The sequence below is a fragment of the Trematomus bernacchii genome, unplaced genomic scaffold (assembly GCF_902827165.1).
Source record: "Trematomus bernacchii unplaced genomic scaffold, fTreBer1.1, whole genome shotgun sequence".
In the NCBI taxonomy this organism is placed as follows: Eukaryota; Metazoa; Chordata; class Actinopteri; order Perciformes; family Nototheniidae; genus Trematomus; species Trematomus bernacchii.
This window is the reverse complement of record NW_022987573.1, coordinates 3858943-3876239: the sequence shown is the minus strand read 5'-3', so window position 1 is coordinate 3876239 and position 17297 is coordinate 3858943. Positions and strand designations below refer to the sequence as shown.

General features: G+C 41.2%; 1 protein-coding gene across 1 annotated transcript in view; it reads right to left on the bottom strand.

Annotated features, from left to right (window-relative positions):
- Positions 1-15882, bottom strand: part of LOC117479566 (adenylate cyclase type 6-like) — a 38750-nt gene extending 22868 nt beyond the window's left edge. The window contains exons 1-3 of the mRNA XM_034126645.1: positions 15665-15882; positions 11628-11888; positions 9959-10889 (exon numbers count right to left, since the gene is read on the bottom strand). Coding sequence (XP_033982536.1) covers positions 9959-10889; positions 11628-11647 — 951 coding nt within the window. The 5' untranslated portion in view covers positions 11648-11888; positions 15665-15882. The remainder of the gene's footprint in view (positions 1-9958; positions 10890-11627; positions 11889-15664) is intronic.
- Positions 15883-17297: the final 1415 nt, after the last annotated feature.

The window sequence follows — 17297 nt, the reverse complement described above, 5'->3', positions numbered from 1 at the left end:
GTCCCCGGTGTGTCAGGGAACTCACGCAGCGTCAGAAAATAAAACCCTCTCTCTTTTCCCCCGTACCCAAATCTCTAAAAATGGGGGTACAACGGAGCTGATCCAGATTTGCGTCCGATATGACGTAATATCTGAAATGTGAACCCACAGCACTATCAGAAACGTTGCTATCAGAAACAATGCCCGACTGTTTTGGACGTAATATGGTCGGTGTTTACATTAGCATCGCTAACACTCAGAGCTAACCTGTACTGGAGAGCATGTGTGTGAAGAAGCAGGAAATAAAAAGGAACTCACCTTGTGGTATAACCGGCAAGAGAGAAAGCCTTTGAGCTCCATACTGTTTCAGAAATAATCCTTGATAATCCATGATATGGCGTTTCATCACGGCAGTATTTAGTTTAGACAGTAGCTGCCGGGTCCCGCATGAGCTCAGCCCCCTCCTTTTTTATCAATTCTTTAATTTTCTTAAAGCTTTATACCCCAAATCAGCACTTTTGAAACAGGAAGTGAAATAGAGGGATATGAGGCATGGCTATAATGGGTGATCTGTTTGGTATTTTGAGCAAAACACTTCATAGACATGTTTTTTATATATTTTTATATATCTGAGACCTATGCTATTTCCTAAAAATAGCATGATAGGTGACCTTTAAAGGCTTAACAGAAAATAAACTATGGATTGAAGCAGAATAATTGTTTAAAATGTACAGTGTACTTCTCTTGCAATCTGTGGAGGAAGTAGCATATTTTTTGTGTGTATTCAATGTTTGCCTAAACAAACGTGTGATTCAAAAGATACATTCCAGGCGAGCAGGAAGAGGAGAGCTGATATTATATATATCTTCTTTTAAAACAGGAAATTGTGCAAATATTAGACGATTGTTTCTGCTTGCCAAAGTGTGTGTTCTTTTCAGGAAGCCAGTCACAATATATTTTATCACAACAAACATGTTTTATGCTAATGTTATGCTGAAAATCTTTTCCCCTGTCACCACATTTTTTTTAATCTGTCAACAAAAAAGAGAAAAATGTCCATAAATAGATCTGCTGGTTGGCTTTTCGGCCATTCCTGTTTAAGCCATCATTCAGTATGTTGGTGGCTGTGCACTGACACACAAGACCATGCATGCTACATTATTAATGTAAAGCCTTCTCTCGAACATTTTCCTGTACCTAAGTAACATTATCCTAACCCCTTTTCTGTAAACATGGACATGCTGGGGGCCCGAAACCTGAAAAGAAACTCACCAAACACTTTTCTACTGGCAAGCAAGTGGTGTGATTTCTGTGGAGAGAGAGTGACTATTTTTTTATATTTTGGTCTATGACTTGCAATTACAAAAATCTGCATGACAAAGAAGAAAGCTCGGGAATAATTCAAACCTTTTTTCACAATATAATCAAGTTGTTGTGGAACTCACGGGACCCCTGCAGGGACGCTGGCCCCTACATGCTGTGGATGGACAACAGGTTCAGTGTGACTGCTGTGATTAAAGCTTTTAAAAGGAGCTTTTTATCTGCTTATGAAACTTAATACTGATGCCATAGCTAAAAAGACAATAAGTGATAACATTGAAGATTTCTAAATCGTTATTGTTAATGTTGTGATTGAGTTCATTTCCATGCAAAAGCAGACAAAGCTATTCCCATCACGCAGCGCGGAGGAGCGTATATTTTACATTTTAAGTAATACAGTATGTAAAAGGAGCAGGGCAAGATTTTTCTTTGGCAGGGTATATGCAGGAATCCTGAAGTCAAATGTAATACCTTTTAAGACCTTTCTTAAGACCCTTTCCATACATTTTAAGACCTCATCGCCACTTCGAGTTTTAACCGGTTACATTGGCGACACACTTTACCTCACATTTACTATATACAGTATTGATTGTCCTTCCTCCTTATCTTCCAACCATTTGGACGCAAACTTGCATTTCCCCATAACGATGTTGTTTAACAACCGGCGTAAACGGACCTTCGCGCGCTATCAAGCAGTGAGTGTGCGATGTCCTGTTCAGATGACGTCAAATCCAACGGGATGCCATAAATAAACTACACAGAATCACACTACACACCTACGCAATGATTACATTCAGGCAAACTGTAGAATACAACCTCTTTGGACAATTTATATACTTATTGAAAACAAGCTGCAAAATGTAATACCTTGGAAAATGCCGTTTAATACTTTTTAATACTTTTTAATAGCCTTCATTTTCGCTAAATTGATTTATCAACTTTTAATACTTTTTAAGACCCCGCGGACACCCTGTTTGGTGAATTACATTGTATACGTTAAATATTATGGTTATGGCTTAGACTGGGGCAGCAAGAAAGAAAGAAAAGGAAGAAGAAAATAGCTGATAGAAGAACAGAAACAGGTACAAGGGGACAGTGATGGAGCAACAGTGGAAACAAGTCGTGATTCCACAGGTGGAGAAAATGGAGGGATTTAAAAGGATTCAAACAGATCTTGATTTTGCCCTCTTCCTCCTAAGCTGTTATATTATATACCATTTGTATTCAGGAAATACATTGTATGACATAATTCATCTTTCCTAATCACAAATAGATTCATTACGTTGTCGCTATGAAAGAATTGTATGAAGAATGTGTTCAAATGTAATATTTTGTTCGCTTTCACAATAAAAGCATGCAATTGCTAGATCAACACCTACTGTATGTGAAGAGGCGGTGGTGCTCATGGAAACACAACGACTTTAAACAAAACAATATGCAAGTTATTCTTCTCAACATTAGATGAATGAAAAAAGTTGTATTTAACATTAAAAATAATGATCTGTCTCCCATAAATAACAAAACCATACAAGGTTATACAATTATTCAAGCCAGAGACTGAGGCCTCATCCTGCATTGTGGGTAGAGACGTGCAGAGTCACACGCTGACAGAGATAAGCTTCCCTGAACCTCACAACTGCTGCACAACATCCTGTGCATCCCTCCACTCAGATGACCTCTCCTCTGTCATCGTCTTAATTATGGACCGTCTCACTTCAGCAGCAGGAGGGGGGGGAGGGGGAGGGCGACAAAGCACAAATCATTCAGAGAAACCAAACAATCAGTGTGCCTTGAAAGCCTCGGAACCCATCCAACATCAAAACGCTCGAGCTTTCAGATTCTCAGAAGGAGAAAGTGAACAGCAGAAATCAATTTTGACCTGACTTTTTTTTATTTTTTTACTTGAAGCAAAGCTGTTCAGCAGCAGCCTGATTCTGGGTCTGCTGGCTGCTTGAGTCGTAGTTGTTTCCATGGCAACCACTGGACTAGCTGAACACAAGCACTGAGGGAGACACTTAGCGATGCTGTTCATTCCCCTTCATTCTCAGAAGTGATGCTAAACCTAACTTGTTTTCCAGCGCTCTGATTGGTCCACAGAGTTGCTGTTGTTGGTATGGATGGATGAGTTTAGTCTCTGTCTGTTAAAATCTGTTTATAAGAAATCCTCATGTAAATAATAGGGGGTGCAACTAATGATTATTTAGATTGTTGATTAATTTGTTGTCTGTTTCCTCCATTAATTGATTAGTTGTTTGAGTCATAAAATAAAATGGTGAAAATTGTCCATCAATGTTCCCAAAAGACAAAGATGATGACGTTCGATGCCTTTTATTGTCCACAACTCAAAGATATCCAGTTTACTTTCATAGAGGAGTAAAGAAATGAGAAAATGTACACAAATAAACTACAATCTGAGATTTTTGAATGACTAGATCTGGATTAAACAATTCAAGAAATTGCAGATTAATTGTATCAATAATAATAATAATAATATTAATTAATTGTATCAATAATCAATTAATATTTGGAGTTCTCGGAAACACAGGAATTTACAAACAAGTGCATTTCATTTATATATAAATACAATAAAAAAAATCGTACCCCATTGGTAAATATCATTAATTATCAATGCTAACATTTTGACACTACAACCTCTCTGGAGCCTTCAAGTAAAGCTGAGGGGTGTGTGTGTGTGTGTGTGTGTGTGTGTGTGTGTGTGTGTGTGTGTGTGTGTGTGTGTGTGTGTGTGTGTGTGTGTTCCCATCATTCAGCAGCACCCATCCTGCTGGTGAGCAAAGTGTACATGTGACAGGTACCCTCGTTAAAATGCTGCTGCCGCGTTAAACACAAATTATTTATCAAGGAGGCTGTGGAAAAGGGCTGCGTGGGGAGAATATCGGATTCGCCTCCGATCACACCTCCTCCTCCTCCACTTATACTGGGTGTCTTATTCTATAGCTGCAGCTTTCTAGTTCTACAGGTGATCGTCACACACTGGCTGACACTTCCTCCACTGGGATCCACGTGCTCCCATCTCAAAGCACACAAGGTGATCCCAGCTCAACAGGAGCGGCTGTGAAACTGTGAACAGCTGACATGGTGTGAGATTTGCTCTGATTAAAATGCACTTTTTACATCCTGGAAATTAGGAAATTGAGTCAACAGCCATTTGGAAAGTTTGGCGTGAGAACATGAGTGTACAAAGCGCATTACTTCACAAGCAGCACATTATTATTTAAACTCCGTGTCCTTATCTTATTTACTGAATTTATAAACAAACACTTTAAACACTGAGTTGGAGCATGACAAGGCGACCTGTGAAACATTAGCCCGCTAATGGGGGCTTTTGGGGGGTTTTATGTGGCCGAAGAGCAAAAATCTAGCAAAAATCCAAAATTATTTACTATGGTGATTTGATATATATGAATGCACCTGCCCATGGGCCTGGAAAGGTTAGATGCCACCTATCACAGTGCTCTGAGATTTGTTACTAACTGTAAAGCACTTACTCATCATTGTACCCTGTATGCCAAGGCAGGTCTGCCTTCACTTACTGTACGGAGGCTCAGTCATTGGTACATGTTCATATATAAAGCCATGTTGGGTAAACTCCCAACTTATATATGCTCTTTGATCTCACAGAGAGTGGCAAGTAGCTATTGCCTGAGATCCCAGGATGTGTTTTTATTACATGTGCCAAGTGCTAGGACTGTTTTAGGTACTAAAGCTTTTATGTGCGCTGCTCCTCTAGCTTGGAACACTATGCAACATTTTTTTAAACTGAGCATTTTGATTCCCTTGCATCATTTTAAAGCGCGGCTGGATGAAATGTTATTAGATACCTGTCATTGTGAATAGGTTGCTAATGTATACCCCTGTAATTATGTTGTGATGTCCTTTTTGTTTTCTGTTGTTTTTATGTGTAACCAATGTACTGCAGGTCTCCCTTGAAAAAGAGATCGTTGACCAGGGATTTTTAACCTGGTTAAATAAAGGCTACAAACAAACAAACAATTTAGCTTGTGCTTCCATAATGTGCAAAGAATATGGTTGTAGTATCTGTGAATGTACAGTATTAGCCTTGAGGGTATGCAGGGAGAAGGGGGTTAGAGTGACCTGCCTGTCGTACTGACGCAGGCTCTGATAAGACTGTACCATATGACGCAACAGTTAGCAGAAACGCCAAGGGCTGAGTATTTTTAGGAACTAGTCTTTGACCTCTCACAGCACTTGTGTCAACAACATCCAATCAACAATGCTAGCCTTTGTCAGGGACCACAAAGCAAATCAGGCTAGGGTGAAAAACGTAAATAAGAGGAGATTCAGTGACAGAAAAAATATAAATGTCATTGACAGACACATCAGCAGTGATCTGTGAATGTGAAATGCAGCAGTACAGTGATGTGTTTGCCAGGGTTTTACTGCTGCACTTTATTTTTTTTCTGAATCCTGGATAGAAGCACGCTCTGTACATGTCAGCATTCACACTCAAACACACACCCACACACACACAGGCAAGACAATAGCTTTGTGATGTTGCTTTCCCAAAGAAAAACAAACATCCAACATTCAATAGAGACCAGAAGGGAAGGTGACAAGCATAACAAAGCATGGGATGGTGTGCGTGTGTGTACTAATGCGTGGGACATCCACATGTGATGTGTGTGTGTACTGTACTGCTATGGCTAATTGATTACAGATTGTCATTGCCATAACTACACTGTTTTATATGACAATAAAACCCTTGAAATCTTAAGGTCTGAGGATCTTAGACATTACGACACAAATAATAGTACATGGAAGTCAGCCTTCAGGGCTTTGTGCCAGAAATCCCCTTTAGTTAAAGGCAACAAAAGTGCTGGTTATGTTCAGGAAAGATCTGTGGTTTGGGTTCAAACAAACCCTTTTAGGCATGAAGTCCTGAAGCTAACGTCTTCCATGTGCCAGAAAAGGAGTAAGAGCTGAGTAATGCTCACAAGTAACAGGATGTCTCCATTACAATTTACATTTGAAAAGGATAGTTCAGATGTTGTGAGAGGTACTTGTTCAAAGTCAATGTATTATCTAGTAGATGGTGCCTGGCACACCCCCAGTTTAATAAAGTAGGTAAAATACTTTAAATATTGCGTACACTTTTAGTGGTATTGATTTTTTTTTATGTCTTTAATATGTCCTGCTTCTGCTGCACCTGTCCACAGCAGGACATCGCTTAGCTTCCTCATGGCACTCCTGTTTGTTTTCCCAAACAGGGGGACTACCCACCGCCATCGTCTGAGGAAGGCACTGACCCATTCCAAAACATCTGAACTATACCTTTAAAGTTTTGATAGATTGTTTTGTTTTTGAAAGCAGTTCAATGTGTTTCAAGCTCAATTATAAACTGGTGTGTGCGTGCACAATAAGACACTCAAAGTGAAGTTCAGAACAGACACCAGATTCTACTGTATGCAGCAAAGTAACACCGAGAGCAATACAGTTTAGAAAACAACCAGATCAATTCAAATGTTTTTAAAGGTTTGAAGGGAATAATGACCATACATTTCAAGAGATTAACGTGTCTGCAAACGTACGAGCTATGAGAGATTTGAGTGATTATACTGAGGTGATTTGGCCAAGAAAATGTGATTTTTTTAAAGTTGTGAAGTAGACTTACTGTTACCGTCTAATTATTTTATTTATTATATTCGTTGTGGATCTCCTGAATTGAGTTCGCATTTTCTTTTTCCTTTTTTTTCCTAAACAACTACATTTTCTGACTTTTTTCAGATAAAACTATCTTTAAAATAGATTTTGAGTTTTACAACGTTCTGGAGTTATTTGAAATGTCTCTATAAAACATGTCAGAGAACATATCAATGCATCCCCCCCACTGGAATCTTATTCTAGAAAATGTGTAATACTAATAATATTAGTGCAGCTTAATCTTTATCTGCTACTGTACAGAAATACTGGGTTAATAGAGAAGGAATAAACGTTGGTGTAACACTTGACTTTAATATATTTAGTATTTTAACATAATTACATTTGAAGAAATCAACACACTTTCACTCATGATGGAGGGGAATCAGACATCCAAGATGTAGTCAGTGTACATCTCAAAAGTTACTGCTCAACACACCTCCACATACTCCTTCTCAATTCCCTGTTTCAATCTGCAGAGCGAGCAGAAACGAAAAGTCAGAACATCAAGAGGCTCTGCATTCCCATCATTCTTCACACACAACTTCATCATTATCTGTAGCCATCAACACCAACAGAAACCCAGTGAGGTTAATGAGTTATTGGAGAAAGAGGAAATACTTGCACGCAAGCGTGAAGCAGTGATTGATGATACTGTTTTACTGTGTCACATATGTACACAGGCGACCTTAGGAATAACCAGCATTGCAAGGCCGCAGCTATCTCATGACATTCATTCACTTAATGACGGCAAACAGTGTTGCAGCCTGTGATGGATTGTACTATGGTATATCATGCATGGTGTTACAAAGCACACAGCGGTTACCGAGTTCCCACGAACCGCTAACCTAGAACTGTACTTAAGTCATTATTTTTATAATAAACGTTTGCAATGTTATAACAAATTGATCTGTCTTTAAAAGGGTATTATATGAAACATTTCTGCAATAAACTGACAAATAAAAAGCCCTAAGGCATGAGTAAATAATTTAATGTCACAGAATTATACTCAGTAAGAGTATATAAGCATTCATTTCTTGCTAACAGCATAACATGACTTACGCTGTATGGGTAGTCAACTCATCCAGTGTTAAGTTAGAATTTTACGTAAAATGAGTTATCATTTCTTGCAGCTTTTTCATCAGAACAACATGGTTGAGTTTAGTTTAAGTTAAATTCTTCAAATCAATTGAAGTAACTTTTGGTAAGCAGCGTATACGTTTATGGCTTTTATTGTGAAAGGTAAGAATTTAAAGATTGAGGCTGTTATGCTCCGCTGCTGCTGTTCACAACAATGTGACATCTTGGTGTATACTATGGAGCATCCGTAGGCTGCAAAACGTATTATGAACTCACTATATAAAACATATGATGCATTATCTTAACAGTGAACATGGTTTCAGCGTGAGTCATGGCATGTATTTTCTTCTGCAATGGTGGACAAAAACTCTCATGAGCACACTTTACGACTTCATTAAAGTCCGTCTTTTGTTCTCATTTGATTGAGAATCCCCTAGCAGCAGAAATTGCATTGGTTGGGTTGTTGTTGTCCAGCTGAGAGGATATGTTACTGAACACATACCTTACAGAAATGGCATTACAGTGACTATTACCGATACATAATTAAGTCCTATATCCCCCTATTGTTTCCATGAAATGGTCTTCCCATTATGTTTTCCCTAACTTTTCCCCAAGGAGTCGACAGTGGTGATCAGCTACAGAAAGGGAGAAGTCGTACAGCGCCTCCCCACAACCGTCGGCCTCACCCTCGTCACCCCACCCTTGGAGGAAAGTACAAAGCGTCCCTTGTGAGAGAGCACAGAGACCTGAGTGATACTGTTTTATATCATGGTATTCTCCCACTGTCACAGCACACACTCACACACGCGTACAGACGTTTCGGCCTGCTGACCTTCAGCGAGCTCCGAGGTCCTTGGCATGACGCACAAACAACAAACTATACAGAAAGACCCATAAGCTCCAGAATACATTTAAATATGCAGATACAACTTGGTGACAAAACACAGTAGAGCAATATAAACACTGCAGTCGCTGAGATGCCAGTTCACACGGTAAAACACCCGTCATAAACATTGTGACAGAGGAGACATTTTAAATGCCCCCAGAGATACAGCGACGTAACAATGTGTCCAATTCAGTCAGTCTACAGTCATAATTCATCCCTATATCCATCATTTAAATTTGATGTTTTTATTTACTTAGGAACTATTTCAACCTCAATGTTTCTATGTTTCCAAATGTTGACGAAAATATGTTTTAGGTATGCCCCCCTTATCTCATCATAGTTAAACTTCTCAGTCCTCAAATGCCAAATGTTTTGTTTGACAGAGCAACACATCTTTACATCTGACGCAGGCAGTTAACACGTCTCCACTGCCCCCATCTTAATCTGAGGAAAACATGACTGTTTTCATGACTGTTAACATTTGGCTTCCATTGCACATCGACGTATGAATGAAAGCTTAACGCCAATGTGTGTTTATGTAGATTGTTTTGCAAATGCGGGTCAGTCTAGTGCTGTGACCAGATCACACAGAATTCTGATATTAGCCACATTTTAAAAATAATGTGAACTGCCAGATAAAAAAATTAAATGTATCCAAGCAATTCATCCATAAACAGCGCTAAGGCCATCATACTGTGACATTGTGCATTTAGACCTCATCACTCCAAAATGAAGTTATCTGGATTCAAACATTGCTAAGCTACACATCCCTGGGTGCAGGTGGGCCAACCAAAGGGTCAGTGAATTCATGTGAAACATATAACTTGATCAGAGAAAATGTAACCTCATTTATCAGAAAAACTCTCTGATAACATGCCAGCATACTGTCTGAGAGATACAGGGCAGAAAGTGAACTATAACTGTCAATAGACTCCATCCTGTTCACTGTACATTCAAAACCAGCCATTATCATTGTCAGATGAGGTCAAACAGTTAACGGTCAAACAGTCTTACCTGTTTCCAGAGGAACTGGTCTTCCTGATTGATCTGCCAGGTGGTGACCACATGAATGATGGACAGCACTGCTCCACTCACCACCGCCGCTCTCATCCTCACAGGCAGCAGAGTGTAGATGATGTAGATGAAGAACACGGACCACCAGATGCCCTCCGAGGCGCTCCTGGGGGCCACCATGAGCACCCCGAACACCTGTACGGACAGTAAGACTCCGATCACCAGGTAACTGACCATCCACATGTAATCCTGGTGGAAGCCGTTGCGGTTGCACACCACCATTAGAGCCATGAAGAGCGCCATGGCCACCGATAGTGCTGAGGAGTAGGCCACGTGAGGGGCGGCGTGGACACAGTGGAAGGTCAGCATAATGCCGCACACGATCACAAGCACCCCCATGAGCATTGTCAAGGAGCTCTGGTTCAGCCTGAAGAAGTACCGCTGGTAGAGGCGCTCCAGTTTGCGCGACTGGAATTTTTTCGACTGGAACACCTGCACCACCCTGAGCCAGCAGTCCGCGGCCGTCACCACCCCTGCTGCGCCGTCGTCGCCCATGTCCCCGCTGCCTCCGTTACATCCCCCTTTCCTCCCCTTCAAATCGCCGTCTTCAAAGCCCAAGTCAACCGATTTCAGCCCCACCCCTTCCCCGGAAGCCACTACCCTTTTGCCGTAGTGGTCCTCCTGCCATCCACAACGGACGCCGAAGTTGCCCCCGCCTCCCACGGCCCCCGCCATCCCTCCGCGGTGGTGCTGATGGAGGGGGGCTCCAGAGGGGGGCTCCATAGCATCTGGATCCCGCAGACAGCTCATGTAACGTGGGTTGCAGAGAGATGAGCCTCCCTTCCGTTTTGACTTCTTGCCATTGCGCTCCCCCCACGCAGTCTTGCGGTCGTCCACTCTGGTGACTAGGAAACCACTGAACCAGGACATTCTGTGTGAGAGGGGCAACAAGTACGAGGTCAAAGACAGATCTCAGTGGTGAAGACAGAACAAATGATGTTGCAATGCATAATTGTCTAGACCGGTTACTGGTTAACTACAGATTACTTATTGCTTGTATTTATCGGAAATTCCTTGATTACAAAGACTTTAGATTTTCAGTAAAAACAGTCAAATGCATTAAAAATTGTAGTTTGATCAAAACAGAGTTTAATAATGTTGATTGGTTATGTGAAAGTGAAGGGGTCTGTGTGAATCTGACAAATAGGAGTATTAGGGTAGTACAGGCTATTTATCATGTACTTGTATGATTTGCCATGAGTTGGGTACACTGGAGTGTAATGGACTACTTCAAATGTTCTGATTATTGAAATGTCAAGAGCTTGTTGTGTCTGTTTCAGTTGTGTCCTGTTTATTCTGTATGGTGATGATTATGATTCAAGTTGCAATGGTTGCATTGTCTGTTTTGTGAACCGCAGGAAGAATAGCTTCTGCAAACCTCTAGCTAATGGGGATCTTTATAAAATAAATGAATACCATTCATGGCACTCTCTTTTTGAATGGAGACTGCCTTTGAGTCTTTTATGTGATTTTGCATACACATGTATCCTTCACCAAAGAGCCCCTCAAACAAACTCATATTCAGTCCAGGAAGCACTCCTACCCAAACTGATTACCATGTGGGAGGACCATTTCCTCCTCTCTCCATGTGTTGGAGTGGTTCATTTACCTGTTGGGGTTCTGGTACATGTCCCAGCCCTTTCCCTTGCAGCCGGTTCACTCATTTATCCCCGTGGACAATATTTAGAAGTAGTGACGAGGGGTTTGTAGAGGCCACGCTGCAGGGCCGCAGGGTGGGTCTGACTGGATGAGGTCAACCAGGCGCTTTAAGAAGCTCCAGATGTTTGTGCCAGGGCCGGTGATCAGAGACCAAGGTTAATGAGAAGTCCAGCCTCTGCTGCCAGGCCTATCTCCACAGCTCCTGCTGGGACTACAGGAAAAATCAAAACACATACAGAAGATTGTATAAAAGCCAATGCATAAAACAATATGTCATGGTGTTGTGGCTCAACATAAGCCATGAGTAGATCAGCAGATGATTAAAATCAGACTACTGCAACAATATGGATGTTTTGCCACATCTGTGGATGCTAATACTAGTTTTTAGACCATACAGTTCATTGATTAATCAAGAAAATAATTTGCAAATTAATCAATAATGAAAATAATCTTTAGTTGTAGGATTTAAGGTCACTTTTAACCAGATGTGACAGGATATAAAAGACATGAGTGTTAGCTAAATTCACATGAATCCCATTTCCTGCATAACCGGACGCACTTGACATATCGTCTCATAAAAAATAGACAGATTCATGGGAGAAAGACAAGCTACTTCCAACACTACGGGGAGGAAAGGACCCAAAATAGCTAGAATCTTGTTGTTTTTTAAGTCGAACCAGAACTTGCTTGATTTGACTCCAGTACAAAAACAAACCCTCTGGTATACACACAAAATACACATTACTCTAGAGTCAGTTGGGCTGAATATGAAGAGTGACTCTTTCAAGCTCTGTTTACAATAACAATCAATTATAAAAGGCAAGTAATAAATACAGATAAATGCCACCGGACAACAGGACACTGTCAAGACAAATATCCAGACAGTATCAGGAAACACCACATGACAGGATCTGTGCGCCCGGCAGCGTTAAACCAAAAGTTGTTTAGAAATTATTAGAACATAAAGTTACTTCCTTTTTAGTTTATATAATGCATCACATACGAGATACGTGTAATTGTATCCATGCTGTTGCTGAATGAAATATATATTAAGACGCTGGACATCACTGTCATTTGGATATGACAGATAGTGTAGATGGTTTATATATACAATGTTCATCTTCAGTTTTTGTAAAAAAGCGTGTTATCAATGTATGTAGTTGGATATGCTTATGGTCGTTGCTGGTTATCTCTTGCCTAGAGTTGTAACTTTAAATGTATGACATTCATTTTGTAAGAGTAGAGTATGGACTAAGCTGATACTGCCTTGAAAAAGCCGACTGGGCATTGACCAGATGAGACTAATCTTAATTTAATAGTTATTTGATGTTACTATCATTAGTTACATATATTGGCAACAGACTTTGTTTTTAGAGCCACACCAACGCCTGGTTTCATGTTACCTCACAAGAGAATGATACCACGGCGAGTTATACAGAGTGCAAAGTTGGGGAAAGTAGAGCAATGGTATCAGATTGGGAAACTATAATGACATGGGCAGATGATGAGATAATGTGCCCCTGGGGACAGAGAGGCACAAGGCCCCGCCGCTGCTTCTACATAGGAGCAATAAAAACCCAATCTGTATAGTTGTTTAGCCTTTTGTTGTTGTTGTTGTGTGCCACTTGGTAGCAGGGGCGAAATGGCCATCTGTGAGTTCTGGAGAATCACAGAACAGCCAGTAGTCAAGGGCAGCTGATGGCCGGCATGCATATGGTGTGTGTCTTTGTAGTATTTTGCAGCTGTACTGTATGTTTATCCTTCTTATGTTTCTTTCTCGTGACTGTCTTTTTGGTGGTACATGTCTGTAAAAGTGTTATACTGTGGGTGAAGACCAAGGGGGCCCATGATATTTTGGGCCCTTGGGCCTATGAGCCGTAGGACCGTTCAGTAATGCCTACAATTATTACAGTAAGCTAAACTGCTCTGAGGTATTGTTTCTCTGTGAAAAAATCAAATGGGGCATCCCACTTTTTGAGGCTGCATTGTTGTTTTGATAATAATCCTGACAGAACATATCTAAAACTTTCCCCTTTAGGTCTCTATCAGCTGAAAGTGGGCTTTTCTTTGAAATTCAATTGTAGCTTAATGCTGACCTGGTTACATGTATACAGTATGTAATGTACCTCTAGTATATGTATCTCCAATGTTACTATAAGCCTACAGCACTTTATAATAGATAATATAAAAGTACAGTATTGCTCTCTTTTTCGTCCTGGTTTAATTAAACGTCCACATATGCCTCAGCAACTGCTACCAGCTGATCTTACCAGGCCTGCTGACACTCTGAGCTCCACACTGTGCAGAGAGACACTCAAACGCAACACAGCCGCCGCCTCCCAGACCGGCATTTTCACCGGAGAGGCATGCTGTGTTGTTGAAGCAAAAATAGCATTTCCTCGCTATAGCTTGCCTTCTCTGGCACGTATCCGTCCACGCTGCTTCCCTCCTCCCTGGCAGCGGATCGACAAGATTCGAGAACCAGACCCCCCTCTCTCTCACACACACCTCCCCTCTTCTCTCTTCTCCTCCCACCTCCACCACAACCTCCCCTCCACGGCTGCGTCCCTCACTCCCCTGCACAAGGTCGACCAGCCTGTGCCCATTTGCAAACGTCGCGGTGTTGCCAGCCGCTTGGTGTGTGTGTGTGTGTGTGTGTGTGTGTGTGTGTGTGTGTGTGTGTGTGTGTGTGTGTGTGTGTGTGTGTGTGTGTGTGTGTGTGTGTGTGTGTGTGTGTGTGTGTGTGTGTGTGTGTGTGTGTGTGTGTGTGTGTGTGTGTGTGTGTGTGTGTGCACGGTGCCTGGCTGTTCTCTTCAGTTTCCCCCCCACAAACGCTAGGAGAGGATAGGGGAGGGGAAGCGGAGAAGGGAAGGCGGGGGTGACTGACTATTCCTAGGGGACATTTTTAACCGGACAGCCGCTACACTGGCGTTACAGTCACAAACCGCGAGCATAAAGTCATTCATTGTGGGCTTGTTTCAGAAAGACAGTCTGTGCATGCATCTCTCTCTCTCTCTCTCTGTATGGCTCAGTTGTACTTGTCACCCAGATGACACAGATGCTGTAATAGATTCACCAATTTGTGGAAATCAAAAGGTTTGCAACGCGTTGATTTGACTAGTTTAATACATTTGGATCACGTGCGGATTATAGGCTATGTTTGCGATCCGGTGTAGAAATGCCATGCACAGGCAGGCCGTGTGTGAGAGGGCCCGCATTCAAACAGCGTAGGCTTCGTGTTACATAACACCGTGGCCTATGTGACAACCATAGCGGGGACCATAAAACCATTCAGTTCTGTCCGGTAGTCCATGTTAAGACACACACGCCTCTGCAGCGATTTGTGTTTGTGGAAAATGTCCTTCAGCGAAACGCAATATCTCCCAAGATAAGTGTATTGACAAACGTTAGCGTTGGGTAAATAAACTGATATAAACACGTTATTACTGCCGCACATTCCTCAGCATCAGTCTGTTGATGGAAGAATATAGCGGTGAATAATACTCTAAAAGCCCCTCATTTACAAACCATGTGTGTTCGTATTGGTGGGTTATACATGGAGGTGTTTAAGTTTAAAGTTGTGTTGTGAAAAATGATCTGCAGCTGAATCATTATGATCAGATCAGATGCGAGCCTCTGCATGCAGCCTATTATTAACGCCCCTCGGGACTGTCAGCTGTAATAAGAAACATAATGATGCAGCTCATCCCTTTTCCCTCCACACACAGATATGTTGTTATTGGCCGCCAGTGCAAAAACATGTACTGACCGTGTATCCTCTGCCACTAGCAGCACCAGCACCAGTGTGAAGCCGAGGGCCTTGCAGCAACTGTTGCCAGCTATGTAATTCACTCCGGCCGACATGGTGTATTGACAGAGAAGTGGCAGCGGTGCAACAGCGTTTGAGACGTGTGTGTGACAAGACAACATATATAATATATGTCGGCCTGCAGTGTGCAGCAGTTACAGAGAGAAAGACGGACTCACCGTGATCATCTTCTGTTTCTATTCCCCGACAGGACCGCAGCAGACAATCCGTCTCGGTGTGGGTGGGAGCAGACAGCCGGGTGGAGGACCATTTGTAGTGGATAGCTGTCCAAGGATGGTCCGGTGAAATTGGTCACCCTGTGTGAATCTCCTCCTGTCGTCTTCTCGCTCCACTCCCTTTCCTCTCCTCCCCCTGACCCTCTCGGCTCCAAGCACCACTGTCAAGACGGGGGGAATACAAACATCACACTTCCGGTTATGGTTTTTCAAATTAAAGCACTTACAGTGGTGGCGGAAGTAGCCTACCATAAGTTGGTAGCAGGACACTTTATACAGTCCATGGCAGGACCTTTATAGGCTAACTGTTATATAATAAAAACAAGTAAGGGCAAAAAAAGTGAGTGCATTTAAAAAATAATGGTGTATTACACCATTCAGCCTGTCTCATCAATTATCCTGTATATATTTTGCAAATATATATAAATAAGCATAAACTTTAAAATAAGAGAAATAAAATGAAGATATATATTTATAAAATAAAATTGCTGAATGAATAGTAGGCTGTCCAATTAGCTCAAAGTATTATTTCAAATCTATTTGTAGTGGATATCAATACTTAAAACATGTGACATTAAGGTAAAACTGAATATTTTGTAATAATCATATGAAAAAAGGATAACATGACAGGCATGACTCCTCTCTCTTTAGGATGATGGCAGATCATACGATAAGATACGATAATACGATACGATAATACTTTATTGGTCAGATCAATTCTGAAATTTGACCAAAAAAATGACACAAGTCAAAAAAAATGGACTTACATCACAGCAGCTCCATTTGTAACATCAACATTAACATAACATAACATAACTGTTCTGAATAAAAGAAAATAACATTTAAAAAAAGGAAAAAACACAACATAATAAAACATTAAAGGTAGGCTAGGTAAGTTTGAGAAACCGGCTCGAGATCGCTAGAATTTGAAAATACACAACCGGAGAAAATCTGCCACTTCCTTATAGAGTGGCGAAGTCACGCCCATCTACTTCCGGTCCATGGGACCTTATTTCGGAAAAATAATGTATTGAAGTCAATGGAGAGAGAAAACTTATCTTTCGATCCCGTTTGAATTGTGCCATGAATTACACATTTGATGTTTGTCAATCTTAAAAAATCATTTCCATGTCAAAAAAGTCACAGTTTGTCGTAAAACTGTTGAAATATAAGACTATGAAAAATACGCAACTAGAAAGACTACAAATCCCAGAGTCGCGTAAGTGATGTCACAATTGAGACACTAAGATCAGCACAATTGAGATAGCTAAGATCAGCGCCATATAGATAGAATCTATCTATATGGCGCTGGCTAAGATAAGATAACTTTAACAAGATGCCTGTGTGCTTAGTACCAGGTTGTTATTATACCAGCAATGGGTCTTGCTCGTTCTTTCACTTCCCGTCTGATGAAAGGGCCAGGAGTGTGTGGATCAAGCTAGCTAGTAGCTAGCACGTTAGTTAGCATTACAGCCTTGTCATTTGTATTAGCCTTAACATGAAGTAACATTAAGTAACCCAAAATGTTAAACAGTAAGAGTAGTAGTCATATTTCGTGAACCCTTTGAAGAGTACT